Source organism: Macaca fascicularis, chromosome 5 (assembly GCF_037993035.2).
Source record: "Macaca fascicularis isolate 582-1 chromosome 5, T2T-MFA8v1.1".
In the NCBI taxonomy this organism is placed as follows: domain Eukaryota; kingdom Metazoa; phylum Chordata; class Mammalia; order Primates; family Cercopithecidae; genus Macaca; species Macaca fascicularis.
The window spans coordinates 63,991,053-64,007,498 of record NC_088379.1 but is presented as its reverse complement, the minus strand read 5'-3'; the positions used below and the strand labels follow the sequence as shown (position 1 = coordinate 64,007,498).

The following is a 16,446-nucleotide window of genomic DNA, read 5'->3' as shown; positions in this document are numbered from 1 at the left end:
TTCCATGAGGACATAGTCAGAGCTGCGGAGAGAAACAACAGTGTGGCAGTTGTGGGCACACTAGAGTTTGATCAACCTGATTATACAGTTTACTTATGCCATCTGGACCTGTTTGAGTCCAATCCGGTTGGTTATACATAAGTTTATGGCTAGAGAAATAGATAATAGTCATTAAAAGTCAACTCAGGAACACAGTAACCTGGTGTCCTTCAGAGCTGAAGTAGTAGCTATTTCTCTAAATAAAAATAGTTACTTGTTCCAATATTTTCAAAGCCCCAGGTGAGATTTACCTGGTAAGGTTTACTCCAAACTCCCCACACCAACCAATCTACCATGATCCTTTAATGACCCATTGGATCCACCAGATCATAACACACAAGTGAAAAAGCTTCTCACCCCATGGCCTAGACCATCTAGATAGACACCAGATGCTCAGTATTCTACCAAATTTACATACTTTAGTATTCTACTACATATATAGAAAGAATGTAAAATGATAATGTATTCTATATGTATGGATAGAATATTCAGAACACTGTTTTATGTGTGTGTGTGTGTGTGTGTGTGTATAAAACACCCAATATTTTATGACTTAAAAATCTGAAGAAACCAATTTAGCATTGGGTCCCCTGACTTCTCTCTATGTTAGGAAGTACAAGGAGAAACAACTTGTTTTCTGATCTAGAGAAAGCCTGTCAAAATACTGAGACTACTGGGCCTGCAGGAAATTAATGGAGGAGGCAGGCTCCTGCATCTTCATAAAATATATATCTGCAAAGGCCAAATAAGAAAACAGAATAATATTATAATATGATTCACCACACTTGTATTATTTTAGTCTTTAATATTCATGGCATTTTCCCTATAGAGGCAATACTGCTTTTGATTTATTCTTCTACTATAGAAAAAGACATGATAATGATTTCTAGTCAGTCTTTGTTGACCTCCTTACTGCATACAGCAGGGAGGCAATATGGGGATTAGTTCAGTTTATACGTATTTAAACTATATACTAGGGCCGGGCCCAGTAGCTCACATAATCTCAGCAGTTTGGGAGGCCGAGGCAGGCTGATTGATTATCTGAGGTCAGGAGTTCGAGACCAGCCTGGCTAAGACGGGAAATCCCGTCTCTACTAAAAATACAAAAATTAGCTGGGCGTGGTGGTAGGTGCCTGTAATACCAGGTAGTTGGGAGAGTGAGGAAGGAGAATCACTTCAACCCAGGAGACACAGTTTTCAGGAAGCTAAAATCATGCCATTTCACTCCAGTCTGGGCAGCACCAAAGATTGGTTTCTTCAGATTTTTAAGTCATAAAATATCGGGTGTTTTATCCACACACACACACACACACACACACACACACACACACACACACATACATAAAACAGTGTTCTGAATATTCTGTCTCAATCAATCAATAAAAATAAAAATAAACTATAGTCTCTAAACTGGGAACTTACCATGAATGGCTTAGTCTGTCATTAGGCTAAAAAGAAGGCAAACTCTGTTGGCAACACCGTCTATTACTAGGCTCAAAGAAATCCCCACACGAACACCAGATCATGGAGACATTATTCATTCCAAGGAATTTGTGGTAAGAGCATGGATTCAAATATCTGTAAGAAGATCAGTTAGTTCCCTTTCTTCAAGTAAATATCCAAAACTTATAGACTCATGGGGTAAGAACCAGGATTAGATACAAGATGTTATAATAGGACCCATCCTATAGATCTTTGATTTTTCTCTTCATTCAGGGAATATGAATTCATAAACTTCTTCTTATTTAGAAATTGGGAGGTAAGAAGGCTCATTAATTTTTATATAGCTTGAACCAGAATTGTGTTCACCAGTCATAAATATATTTATATTTTTAAATCAAAAATCACTCGTGTTACTGTCATTAATTTTCTGCCTGGAGATATGATCATTAGTCTCAAACAGAAATCACTTCTGGTTTAACCATTTATCATGAAATAATTATTTATCTCTAAAATTTTAGCTACCACTTTGGTTTAGAAGTTTACCTGTTACCATCTTACTTTGAAACCAAGCTTAGCTGTTTCCACTTTCCCTAGCTCAAAAAGGCAATTTCAATTTCTCCGTGCCTCTCACTAGAGTTTTTAGTCAACTACACTTGGGTAGAAAATAAAAGTACTTAAAAAATACCTTTTAATATTTATTCAGGGTGAATAGGTGAAATGATAGTCATCTATGCTTTGTCTGTAAACATGTGGATGTATAATTAGAATTAAAATATCTATCTATAGATGTTTCTGAAAGTTTCTGTTTTCACTATGACTAAAAACTATTTTGTACTGCCTCATTTCACACGAGTAAGATAATGGGTGCGAAAAAAACATGAACTGAAGATTGCATGACTCCCCCTTCCACTGTACTTTCAAATCCATTGTTGACATTCAGGTATACAAAAATCCAAGTGTGACCTGATATTAGGACTTATAGAAAAAAAAATTCATTTGTAAAATCTCCTGATTTTAATGTCAGTAGTTTTAATATACAATGTGCAGTCTTGTTCTCCCCAACGAACCAAAGTTCACTGACCATATTCGGATCCTAAGATACCAGTCATATACTCTGCTATACATTAAAGGAAGCCTTTTCTAGGTTTCTGTTTGCTTGGTTGGTTGGTTGTAATTTGTATTTCCAGTTGACATTAAACTTGAATCTTTGTCATGGTGAAGCAACAAGAAAGAATGGGAAATTAAGGTAACCATTAATGAAGATAAACAAAAAATTTATTATTTCATCATGTAAAACAGGTGCAGTGTGAAGAATTTCAGAAACATTTTGGAGTGATGGGTTCACTAATTTTTCCATCTATTTCAATATATTATACTTAGAAATTGGGGTTCTACTTTCCTAATTTTCACAAGACCTACCAAGTTTTTGAATTCCTGTTATTTTAATCATTATTACTGAATGTTTGTGTCCCCTCTACATTCATATGTTTAAGACCTAATCCCCAATGTGACTGTATCTAGAGGAAAAGCTTCGGAGAGTTAATTAGGTCATGAGGGTGAAGCACCTCTGAATGGAATTAGTGCCTTTATAAGAGACACCACAGAGATGATCTCTTTCTCTCTGCTTTGTGAGGATTCATCGAGAAGGCAACTGTCTGCACACCAGGAAAACAACTCTCACCAGATACTGAATCTACCAGTGCCCTGATCTTGGACTTTCCAACTTCCAGAACTATCAGAAACAAATTTCTCTTGTTTAAGCCATCCAGTTTATTATGCTATTTTGTCATGGCAGTGCAAACTGACTATAACATAAATTGTGTAATTCAAAATCGTGGTCTCAGATTTTTGTCAAAAATTTAAGTTCTGTAGCTATAAGTAGTGAAAGATCTATTAGCATAGAAACATGGCATACATGAATTGGATTTGATTTTGTAAGGGCTCTCATAGTACCAAGTGACAGAAATAAACTTTCTCTCAAATTGACAAAAACAAGAAAGGAATTTTTAAAATTATGTCATAACAAATTACAAGAGTGAAATACAGTTGTATTTAAGAGCTTGAAGGTGGGCATTAACTCTTTTGTCCATCTCTCATTATTATTCTTTTCCGTACTGACTTAATTTGCAGGCTATGTTCATGTGATTGAAAAGATGGCTTGCCCAGATCTTGAGACCTGACAGTTATTCAGAACGTAAACCCAATGGAAGTGATCACATTGCAGCTTCTCTGAGTGTTCATACATCAGTAGAGCAACGCTAGTTGGTTCTGCTGGTAGGAAGGGCCTCTTCCTTTGGATAAGGGACTGTGGTTCCATGATAACCCCGGGCCTGAATTATAGGCTTACTTATTTAGCTGAGAATCATTAAACTCTTTATTCTTCATGTTAAAATACACCAAATTGAAATTGTAAAATTTCATATTAAATTTGGTACATTATTTGAGCTTTTATTATTTTAAAAATTTCTCTCTTGAAGAATATATTTCAATGTCTTCCCATTTGCAAAAGTTGCTTCCAATAATTTCAGTAAAGCTAAGATTTTCTGGTTCTTCATTTGTTAAATAATTTGAGCCAAGATTTCAACCAGTTTTTTAACAAAATCTAACCAAAATCTTGATGCCTTCTTTTATTAGTTTCCAAGGACTGCTGTAACAAAGTGCCATAAACTAACTGTTCAAGAAAAAAGCATAAATTCATTCTCTCACAGTTTGGGAAGGTAGAAGCCTAAAATCAGTGTGTTGACAAGATCATGCTCCCTTTGAAGGCTTTAGGGAAGAGCCCTTCTTCTGGTAGTTGCTAGCAGTCATCGGCATCCTTAAACTTGTAGCTGTATTTCGTAGCTGCATCATCCAACCTCTGCCTCGATCTTCTGAGGCCATCTTTCCTCTGTGTGTGTGTGCACACAGTCCCGCCCCTCCCCCACCTTTTTTTTCTCTCTCTCTCTTTTTTGAGAGAAGTTCTTTGTCGCCCAGGCTGAAGTGCAGTGATGTGATCTTGACTGACCACAACATTCGCTCCCCAGACTCCAGCGACGTTCCCACCTCAGTCTCCCAAGTAGCTGGGACTATAGATGTGTGCCACCATACCTGGCTAATATTTGTAGGTTTTGTAGATACAGGGTCTCAGCATGTTGCCCAAGCTAGTCTCAAACGCCTAAGTTCAAGTGATCCAGTGAGTGTGGTTTTCCGTGGTTTATGTTATTCATGCATCTAGAATATGCTTGCATGACTAACTCATTACAAGAAACCCTGATCAAAAGCAGTGTTGAGCTTCCTGGCACTGAGGTGATTTGAACGACCTCCAGTGGTAGATTGAGAATTGTAGATGAAGCCAGCACTGACAAGGATTTTTTTACTTGACCCAACATTACTCAGGCTCCTAAAACTTCTAGGCCCATCTGTGTACTTCCTTGTAAAATCTAGTTTAAGCAAAGAACTTTGCTGAGTCTGCTTAGCAATAATCCTCCATGCTTGATATGTGATTCTCTTCAATATCTGATGTGGTTTCTCATCCCCCACAATTTCCCAGGTAATGTCATATGGGCCTATTCTCAGCAAGAATCCTGTTAAGTCAGCCTAACCAGAATCCCCATGACCTCTGTTGTTTCCTCTTAGCAATTTTTCATTCACTGACCATCACTCTGCTTCTTGGCTATAAATTCCTATTTGTGCATGCTGTATTTGGAGTTGAGCCCAATTTGTCTTTCCTAATGTAAAATCTCATTGTAGTGATCCCTGTACCTATCTCAATAGTTATGAAGAAAGTCTTCCTTACCATGCTTTAATAAATGTCATTGAATAAACTTTGTCTTTCTCATTATATACCTGAAAAAAGTAGAACCACTAGTCACATGGTATGCAGATGTATATTTTACATTCATTAAAATATAAGACTGGTCATGTAGCTAGAATATGGCTGCATGACTAGCTCATACTGTCGTATGAACCTACAGATTATTTTATTGGTTGTCTTTCTTACTGACTTGAAGTTCTTTATATATTTTAGAAACAAGCAGTTATAGTTTTTGCTAATATACCCTTAACTCTGGCTTGCCTTTTAATTCTCTGAATGGTTTCCTGTGATGATCACTTCTTTAATGAAGTCAAATTTTCAATAATTTATGGTATTACTGTGCTCTTTGTTATTGTTAATAAATATTTTCTGAATCCAAAATAGTAAAGATATTTTCTGTTATCTCTTGGAAGTTTTATTGTTTCACCATTCACACTTAGATCTGTTGTCCATCTTGCGTTGATTTTTGTGTATCCTATGATGAAGGCATCAACACTTAATTTCTCCATAGGCGTATCTGGTTGGCAGCTTAATCTACTCAGTTTACCCGGTCAGGGATTGATATTATTCAAAGCTGAGTTTCAGTGAGGTTTGTCTATTCTCAGTTCAATTTTACTGGTGAAGTATATTTTTTCATCAACTCAACAAATATCTTGGGAAGTTTTCTAGTATCCGTCATCCTTGACAGGTCTCAAGCCCAATTTTCATATCCTGAGTCTGTGGGTCAGCTTCTCAGGCTCTTAGTTTGTGCTCTTGTTATTGAAAAATGCCTAGCATTTAACAAAGGCACCCATGGTGGACTTGTCTTTAGGGCATAGTTTCTTCCCAGTCTTACAAATGCTTTTTAACTTGCTAGCTCCCTAGTGTTTTCAAAAGACATTTTTCAAGTATTTAATCTGTATTTTCTAGTTTTGTTCACCATAAAACTGGTTTAAATAATCTAGTCTATATTTTCTGAAAAGAACATCCTCCCCCCAAAAAAGGTTTTGAATGAATGACTGATTTCATCTTTTTATTTTGTATGACATACTACATAGATTTGAGAAAACCTACGCTCATAAATGATAATTCTGGTTGCTTAGTGAGAAACACCTGCAGAAGGGACAACTGGGAAGTCATTTTGGAGGCCATTATAGTATTTCAGTAAGAGATTATGATGATGAATCAATATAAACTATTAATAGTGGAGCTACCGAGCATTGGAGAAATTCAACGTATATTTCCTAGGTTGAAATTTCTATACTCATTAATAAATGGATGTGAAATGTGTATTAATTTCCTAGTGCTGCTTTAATAAAATATCATAAGCCAAGTGTCTTAAAACAACTGCTATTTGTTTTCTTACAATTCTGGAAGCTAGAAGTTCAAAATAAAGTGTTGATAGGTCCATGATCTCTGAATAATCTAGTGAACAATCAGTCTCATGCCTTTCTTTTAACTTCTGGTGCTGCCAGAAATCTTTGGTATTTATTGATCTGTAGATGCATCACTCTGATCTGTGCTTCTGTTGTCACATTACATTCTCCCCTGTTTCTGTCTGTGTCTCTTCTTATAAGAGTAACAGTTATACAGGATTAAGGGCCCGTATCACTCCAGTATGACCTCATCTTAACTAATTATATTTGAAACTAACCTATTTCCAAATAATGAGCTTCCAGAAAGACATGGCATTTTGTGGGGCACTATCCAACCTAGAACAAAGATAAAAGAATAAATCAATAGTGACTGTTAAGCTTTTAGTTTTGACGACAGAGGAGAGTGTAGAGCTATGTATTGATGTGGAGAAGATTGATTAAAGATCATGTTGGGGACTGGATTCAGATTAAGAGCTATGCTAGGTCATGCCAGGTATGAGATTTTAATTAGATACTTAGATGTGGAGATCAAGAAGGCAGTTGAGTGCATAAGTTTTGAGTAACAAAACAAAGACGTTTGGAGATAGAGATTTGGAAGCTATTAGCATAAGAATGTACTTAAAGCCAGGGAACTGAACAGGATCAGCCAGGGTAAGGCTAATCTCTAGGGTACTCCAACCCTTAAGGATTTGGAAAAGGAGAAAATAGAAGAAGGAAAACTGAGAAGTGTCTCTTGAATAAAAGAAGAAACCAAGGGTTTATTAGGTTAAGGATTTCCAATGAAGAGAAGAATGATGTTTCAAGGAAGTAAAGATGACAAATTCTACCAAATAACACTGAGAGGCTGGGTAAACTGAACACAAATTAGCAATATGAAAATTATTGATAACCTGGAAAAGAAGTGGTTTCAGTGGGGGACAAAAATTTGATTGGAGTGGGTTAGTAATAGAATAAGATATGAGATATGGAAACAGCCCAATGGATACTTTTGCATGACAACTGATATAAAGTAATCCAAATAATTGGGAGAGGTTTGGAGGTAGTGTTAAGGATGCAAGTTTGTTCTTTAATGATGGGAGATACTATAGTATAAGGTCTTCCATGATCCTTATGCTATAACAAGGGACAGGGAAATACTGGAAATATAAGAAAGATGGGATAATTGCTAGACATGAGTCACTACATAAACTCAGGAAGATATAATTGAATGTACAAGTGGAGGAGTTGGTATAGAAAGAGAGAAAATTAATCACAATAAACAACTACTTCACAGTTAGAATTAATGGCTGTCAGAGTTTCACCATATTAACCCAGTTCATTTTGATTTGTTAGAATGCTTTGGTGCTGTGGTGTAAGCAATGTCAGCAATGTGGAGCAATAGAGATCATCTATCACATACTATACAGTACACTAATCATGTTACTAATATGTGATCAAACCTTCAGTAAAATTCTTTGCAATATTTTATCCATGTGGGAATTAAAGCTCTTACAGCATCACGTAGCTACCCTGTGGCAAGTTGTGCTTCAGGTTTCACATTTAAAACTTTTTCCCCGGGTCACCACAAAATTTAGCATCCAATGCTGGATCATTTTGAAAGTGAAAGGTGTAGCTATAATAATGACACTGGGAAAATAGGCATAAACCAAAACTTTCTATAGCAAGTGGAGTATAAAAGCATCCTTTCTTTTCCTCCACTGTTTGATATCTTTTCATATTCAACTCAAAACATTCTATTCAATTTCGATGCATTCTTCCAGGATTATTTTGAACATCAATAATAAATCAAAGGTAACTTTAATGAGGTCGATTAGGTTTGAAAAAAAGAACAACTTAAATATGCTTAAGGATAATTTATTGAAATGACTGGAAAGGAAATAGATTCTTCAAGAAATAATAATAAGCACAATTCCAGAAACAATTTGTATATATATGTTTGATATGTTTGTAGCATTTCCGAATGAATATTGAACTTCTGTGGTACTAGTTAAATTAAAATTTGGAAAATGTAAATAGTTCATGAGTCAAATTTCAAATTAAATGAATGACATATAATATATAAAATAAATAAAGGAATAAAGTTTTTTTCCATATAAACTCATTCAAACATACTTAATTAGGGATAACATGATACAAAGGTGAAAAAGGCATCATATTTCCAGTCTCAATCAATTCTGTGGAATAGAGAGCAAATATACAATTAGTTATGTTATAACATGTAAATATTCACCTCTCTTCACTTCTAACTTTGGTGTGACTAATTCACACAATAAATTGTATTGCAAACGCATTCTGTTGTGGCTTGGAAGCATATAAAGTTTGCATATAACCAAATATTAGCGAACTTGAAATTGCTTCGGTGAAATGTCTAGTCTTTCATAATCATAAAAGGCTTTACATCTTAGAATTGCAATACTATTCTCTCCTCTTTTTAACGTTTACATTTGGAGTAATTTGAACTCATGAATTAAAAGATAATTTTAAGTAAAGTAAATACAAATTTTATGAAGGGTAGGTTGGAAATAAAAATGCAAACAGGCTTTTGACAAAGGCTCAAATGTATTTCCATAAAAGTAAAATAAAAAAGATATTCTGTTTTTCCTAAAAATAGTGATAATCAAAGGTAAGTATATGGGCCCTTGAAAGCAAGTCAGTCAAATCTGTCAATAGTACATAAATAAAATTAAAGTTATTTGAAATGCAAAAGATAGATAGTTTCAGGTCAGTAAATGATAGTCAACCATTAAGTTGATAATTAATAAAAAAAGTTCTTATATGTATGAAATTTTCACTATATTGGTCTTCTCTAGAATTAAATGTGGAAAGACATCATGTATAAAAATGATCAATTTTATCTCCAAACTCCCAAAACTTACCAAAAATGAGGAGGGAAAATTAATTTTGAAATCCTCTTAGACCTTAAAAATAAACAAATACAAATAAATAAATAATTAATTAGCCTCTTAGTAGGAAAACTTGCCTTAAGAATGTCATAAGTAGTGAAATAAGCATCTCAATCTTTTGCCTTCATATATACTTACAGCAAAAACAAGATGTGAACTAAGGCTTGTATAAAATAGATGTGCACAAGGAAAATGATGGAACATTTTTTAGCTCTTTTATTCCAAATTCAAGCATACTATTAAATTTAATTCTGGCTTTTGTAAGCTTTAATTACTTTATCTAAATCAGAATTCTCAACAGACTAATTAAATCAGAATTCATGCAATAGCTTTTTTCTCAGCACTCAGTTTCCTCTACACAAAGAACGAGAATAATTATATTAGAATCTCTGGGTAGGCATAGGCATTGGGATTTGTGGGGAAAAGTTCTCCAGATGATTCTATTGTATAGGTAAGCATTAAGAATCACTTATCTAAACTGCTTTATTATTTTCATTTACTCTACATTTATTCTTTTATTCTACCATCCCATACACATTTTGAATGAAACAGCAAAGTCAGTAAATTTGTACTTACCCTAATGGGGTTATGAACTGGGGCAAGTGGCTGAGTCACAGGGTAGATCTGGCGGGTGGGATCAAGTAGAAGTTCTTGGCTGAGCAGAAGGGCTTGAACAGGCACAGCTCTCTGAGGGTAGGGCACCACTTGCTGGGGGATAGGCAGGACTTTGGGCTGAGGAACAGACCACAGGGGCTGAGGGGGAAGCGCAAGAGTCTGAGGAATAGGCTGAGGGACCTGGTGCATCAAGGGCTGGAGCAGAGGCAGAGGAAGATGCAGATTTTCAAGATCAGGGAGTTTTGGGATTTGAGGCTCAAAAAAGGGCATCATTGGAGATTTATGGATGGGCATCACTCTGCCTTTAGTGTAAATAGTGTCTTTAGCTTTAGGGACTTCCATTATTTCAGGCTGAGGGACAGGCAGCACCACAGCAGGCTGAGCAAGAGGCAGAATGTTTTGTGGAAGAAAACCATAGGGGATAGGCTCAACGAATGGATAGATCAGAGGCTGTGGCTGGAAAGAGGGGTCGATTTTATCCTGGCGTTCATCCTGGAAAGAAGGAAAAAGAATCTTTGAGTCCTTGATTCAGCTATAATTGCCATTCATAATGAATTCATTTCTCTCTTTTAGGCAATGATAAATGAGTAGAAAGAGAGGAAGAAAATATTTCACTTATTTTGTTAAGAAATTATCTTGAGTTATGTGAGGAAAAATGAGTAAAATGTTTGTTGAAAGATTTTAATCCACTCACTTCATGGGTAACTACACAGGCCAAAGTGAAATCAATGTTTGGATATTTCAGAAACATTCTTTTAACCTTTTCCTGAATTGCCTGTATAGCTGTAACTGTACACTTTGGTCTTCAGAGAGAATTTACTTTTCAACACAGTTGTGCCAATAATAGACCAAATTGTTTTCACACAGTGAAAAGAGGTCAGTTTAAAAAGACTTAGAGGGACAATTCCAAGGTTCATTTTTGTTTTGTTTTGGTTTGATGAAAAAGAAAATCAGTCTTAATTTGTGGCTTATCTCAGGAAGTGATTTAACACCAGCCAAATTCTTGCGTTCCTTCCCTTGGGAGAAGATAGTCTCTTGAGTCTTTCAAGAGACATTGATTTTTTTGTTTAAAATTGATTTTAAAAATATTTTATGTGATACCAAACAATTCATTGATACACAAAGCAACTGAAAATTGTGATTAGGTAAACATATCACCATAAATGTAATTTAATGAAATACAGGATTTTGTGTTGTCCATACGGGAATGAAGGCAGTATGGCACAAATTCTACATAGTTTATTTTTTACCAGCTGTATACTCCTTTTCATTACCATATCCACCTTGAAAATAAGAGGATCATAGTTCCCAACCTGGAAATGTTCCCACCAATGTGCGCTTGTTGAAAACAGATATACCATTAGTAATATCATTATGTATTTAGTCTATATTCCAGAAATTAATTATGAGTTTAAAAATGCATGCATATCCTAGAAAATATATTGACTTTATCAATGTTTAATTTTTTTTACAGTGGTTCGTGGGTATATGGCATTTATTTTATTACCATTCTTTAGAATCAACATATACATTATAAATATTTTTGTATGTATTATACTTTATGATAATTTTAGAAATATACTTATCATTAACAAATTACCTCTCTTTGCTGCTGGTCCTCATGTTTAACCTTCTCAACTGTCTGCTAAAAATAAATCATATATAAAAATATGTTACCATCTGTAAAAATTAGAGGAAATTTTGAAAATATGTACATTTTAAATGTGAAAATTTACCTTGTATTGTGTAATAGATTCCTATGGAAAAATATAAAATAAAATTAGATTTAGTTTTAACAATTCTTACTTTGCAATATAAATCAGGAAATAAAGGCATTAATTGTTTGATAATATCATTAATAACTTTGTATAATCATTAAAGCTTATATATTAAATTGTTCTATATAAGCTTGTTGTATAAAAGAAAGTCAGATGAATGCAGTCAAGAAGGACATGGCACAAAAAAAGCAATTAATAGATGCTAATTTCTCTCTACCACCATGCTCATCCCCTGACAACAAATGATCTCTAAAACCCCATTTGGTTTTTTAAAAAAGGCAATACTCTTTGAAAATATATTCTAATAACAATTGATACATTATGATCACTTCAAATGAATCAGAAGAGTTAAACATTTCCCTTAAGGATCATATAACCTTCCTGAAGAAACAGAGTCTATTGAGGTACCATTTACTTATCAAGTGATCACACACCCAAGAAGAGAGGTGTAAGAATAAATATCTACCTGACTCTCTCAGGTAGATTTAGGACTACACTAAATCTCACTTATTTGCTAAAGTGGCAATTGTAATTATAAAATGTGACCTTTTTCATATCTGCTTACCTACTGCTTAGCAAGCTCTTAACTATCACTCGCATCTCTATCTTTTCAGTTTGTACCACAGCTCCTAGTCGATGTCTGACCCATAGAAGACCCTCAATATATGCTCAAAGTGAATGAGTTCAGAGTAAAGAGAGTTCAAGGCAGAAAACAGGACTGTATGGTTCATTAAAAAAGAAAAAAAAAAAAGAGGAAGCAACATAACACAATTTCAAGTAGCAAGCCAATTTAGAAAGTTCCAGAATGTTGTATTTTCCAGATACTTATTGTCCTTAAACATATATAAAGGAAATGTATACTAGAACTTATATGTCATTGACATAGTGGCATTAGCTTAACTGCCATGATGTAACACCATAGAAAAATAGCACAGGATTTTACTCTTCTAAAATTGGGCAGAATGTTAACTTACCTCACTGCTTGAAAGATTTTCTACAGTCTGTGGAAAAAAAAAAAAAAATGACAACCAGCTACATCTTCTAGATCATTAGAGAATTTTACTATTTTATGGTTCATAAATTTTCTCTAAACAAAAAAAATCTTACCTCAAAGGATGCACTGGATTGTTCCTTCTGAAAAGATGTTTAAAAATTCAGTTTCTACAGCTAACACATTGTTAAACATGTATCCTACTTAATTTTTACATCATTTATGCAGATCTATCTCTTTCACAAATGTGACAAATTAAAAATGTTATATGACTTTTGAGGCTTGAAAGGTAATTGCTTTAATGTCTTTTACATTTAGTAATTTTTATTAATATACTTTTATCTTACATTTATTAAAGACAGTTTTTGATGGTTGAGTCACTTTAATTTGTATTAAATATTTTTACTATATTATTATGAATGTATGATTAGGATTATGATTGTGTCTGTACTTCATCCTATGGATGCCTTTGTATAGACAGACTTGGACCCAGTGCCCTAGGCTATAAGATATATATACATTTTATGACTGGAATAAGATATGTTTATCTAGGTTGAGCATCTGTGGAGTTATTTATGCATGTATTTGTTGCCATTTTTATGATTTTTTATTACTTATTGATTTGTTTGCTTTTTCTTTAGTGACTAGCAGCACATTGGTGTCGGAAGCATTTGGAGCACTATAGGAAACTGTTGAGACAGTGGGTAAATATAAATGATTTTGATAGAAGTCAAGATAATTTTCATGAAATTCTTCTTTATTATACAGTAAAAAATGTTGGTGATGTTATTCTCTACAAATAGGCATATAGTCCACTATTTCTTGATTTTTATGAATTTTTTCTTGTGCACATACCTCCCTTGCAAGAGCAAGAGCCACCAGGCAGGCAAGAATGATGACCTTCATGGCTACTAAGTCCTGTGAATGGAGAAAAAATTGAATAGTGATAGATTGGTTAATTGGATATATTTCTTATTTAGTTAGGTAAGGTTACTTTTTATAAAAAAGAGAGATAATGTATGACAAAAATGTCTACATTTTAGAAAATAAATAGAATAAATACTAAATAGAAGTTATATCATATGACTCAGGTCAAAATCTATTCTGGCTTGCTATTCTCATTTATCAAATTCCAAACTTCATTGCCAACTATTCAGATATTTCAGCTAACAACTCATCCCCACTTTTAAAAACGTCCCATTTGCAGTATTGATTTTTCAAAAGGCATAAAGAAGTTATAAATATATATGGAAAGATTTATTCATTAATATAAAAATATTTCCTTAGAATCTGTTCTTGCCAGACACTGTCTAGGGACCAGGACTGCAGCAATGAGCAAAATATTACAGTCCTGATATTACTCCCTGATGGAGCCTCAGTTCTACTGGAAGAGACTAATCAAGAAAATGTGTACAAAAAAGTCACATTTTATTTTTATATTTTTATTTTCACTAAACGGTTACCATGAATATTTTAGTTTAATTATTTCTCCTCATTTCCAATAAGACTGAGATTTTCATTTTAACACTTTCCTTATTTGTGTCACTATCCAGAGAATTGTTGGACTATAAAGTTTGTTTCTTCTCTGTTTATATCCATCTTCCCCACATAGCTAATAATATCTGTTCTCCTTTATGCCCCATGACTTTAGAGATTATACACTAGGCTTCTTCTCTTCTCTGTATTAAAATGTACACAAAGGTCTCTTGATGATCTGCCAAGGAGTCAGGACCTCTTGCCCACTGTCCAGCTTGGGACTACCTCTTCTTGTGAAATATATGTTAACATTTATGACCAAAATATACGAAATCATCTCCTTGTTATGTGTTCTTACATTTTTTTAATTCCAAAATAATGTTTATGCCACAATATTACTTGACACTCAAATCTTCATTTTCAGATTTTGAAACTCAATTTTTGAACTAAAAATACTTCATGAAAAAAGTCTCTAATTTATTTGAAAAATGTTCTTTTCAATATTTGAAAGTTGAACATAATTCTCTCTATTATGGAAAATAAATTTTTTTCTAGATTTTTTATGAATGTTAAATATTTTTTTATTAATTTTGCTTTGCCTAAGACCTCCATAAGTTTCCAAATTTTTTATGTCGGGGTTCAGAAAAAGAATATAGCACTCTATTTTGTATATAATTGCACTTAGGGAGGATCCCACAGCATTTTCTATATTTTATAAGTAATCTGCTTATAAACTTTACTAATTTTATTACTAATCGACTAATATATACTAATTTTATATGCTAATATATAATTACTATACTAATTTTATATACAAATATACTAATATATACTAATACCAATTATACTAATTTTTATACTAATTTATATACTATAAATATACTATATACTAATTTTTAAGTCAGAGTTTCTTTATCGACTGGTACGCTCTGAGCTATTTTCTTTTATATCATCTATTATCTTTGTTTATGGTTTCCAAGTCTTCTCTACCCCATTAAGAATTTTCTTACAAAGTAAATCACATTGTTTCTTTTTAACTTAATTCTGTATTTCTGTCTCATTTTAATATTGTTCTGAAATGTTACAAAGTAGATAATAAACTGGGAAATTTGAGGCTCTAGACAAGTTTGATGAGTAAACTCTTCTGAAAACATTGTTTATAAATATTTAAAGTAGTAAATGCCCTCAAACCATTCCCTCTATTTCTTGACTCAGTATGCTACTGCTGTAAACTACCTGTTGGATAAAGCTTTTCCAGTAATTATTTATCTACCCACACTGTAATCTAAGTATATTTCTTTTTATGGCTGTGATATGCTAAATCAAATTGGAAGATTAATTCAAAAATGAATCTCCTTTTAATATTAACTATGAACTAGCCTCATACTAAATATACATATGCATAAAATTAGTTATTACATTTTCTTAAACTCGTGAAGGCTATACGTCATTGCAATTTTTTTACCAAATTCTTCTGGGCACTTCTATCTTTTTTAGCCTAAGTGTTAAAAATAATTTCAGTACTACCTTAAATACTTTTATTTCAAACACTATATTTTAAGCAACTATGTTTTTTCTATAGCTCAAGCTACTTTGAAATACGTGGTTAGGAGAAGATACAACAAATCCGTATCTAAAATTCTTACCGTTTTTCCAAGATTGAAGAGAAGTGAAGGTAGTGCTGGACAGATGATGGTCTATCAGCTTCTGTGGCTGTTTATATACAATATTTAACGACATGCTAATTTTGTGGTTTGAAATAAGATCAACAGTGAGCTTTAATTCCAAGAAGTCCACATGATTAGAAAATGATTTCTGCCTATTATATGTCCCCACAAATTCTGGGGATCATTGTAACAAGGGAACAATTCACAAGTTGATAAAGGAAACCTGTCCAGGAAATGCAACTGTTCAATAACAACAGACAATGACTGGAGGACAGTGACCCTCTGGCCCTGTCCCCAAGTTATTATGGACATAATTAGATCTCTTTAGGGCTTAGTGGGGCCTTGAGATTTCAGTTGTGGGAAAATTGTGTGTGAACGCTAGAGAT

The 16,446-nt window shown here is 33.6% G+C and overlaps 1 protein-coding gene across 1 annotated transcript; it reads right to left on the bottom strand.

The window, feature by feature from the left end:
• Nucleotides 1-8,470: 8,470 nt before the first annotated feature.
• On the bottom strand, nucleotides 8,471-16,087 carry CSN2 (casein beta). Its single transcript, XM_015450111.4, has 9 exons — nucleotides 16,040-16,087; nucleotides 13,773-13,835; nucleotides 13,034-13,060; nucleotides 12,901-12,927; nucleotides 11,885-11,905; nucleotides 11,749-11,793; nucleotides 10,110-10,640; nucleotides 9,507-9,548; nucleotides 8,471-8,804 (listed from the first exon to the last, which is right to left on the bottom strand). Exons 2-8 carry the CDS (start codon nucleotides 13,821-13,823, stop codon nucleotides 9,543-9,545), a joined length of 708 nt encoding a protein of 235 aa, XP_015305597.3. The 5' UTR covers nucleotides 13,824-13,835; nucleotides 16,040-16,087; the 3' UTR covers nucleotides 8,471-8,804; nucleotides 9,507-9,542.
• Nucleotides 16,088-16,446: the final 359 nt, after the last annotated feature.

Bases quoted from the DNA above. Each gene is read 5' to 3' on its own strand.
- CSN2 (XM_015450111.4), bottom strand. From the start codon at position 13,823: ATGAAGGTCATCATTCTTGCCTGCCTGGTGGCTCTTGCTCTTGCAAGG. The intron at 13,061-13,772 runs GTATGTGCACAA...ACATCTTTTCAG, and splicing joins CTCTTGCTCTTGCAAGGGAG to AAGGAACAATCCAGTGCATC. The intron at 11,906-12,900 runs GTAAGTTAACAT...ATTTTTCCATAG, and splicing joins AAAATCTTTCAAGCAGTGAG to GAATCTATTACACAATACAA.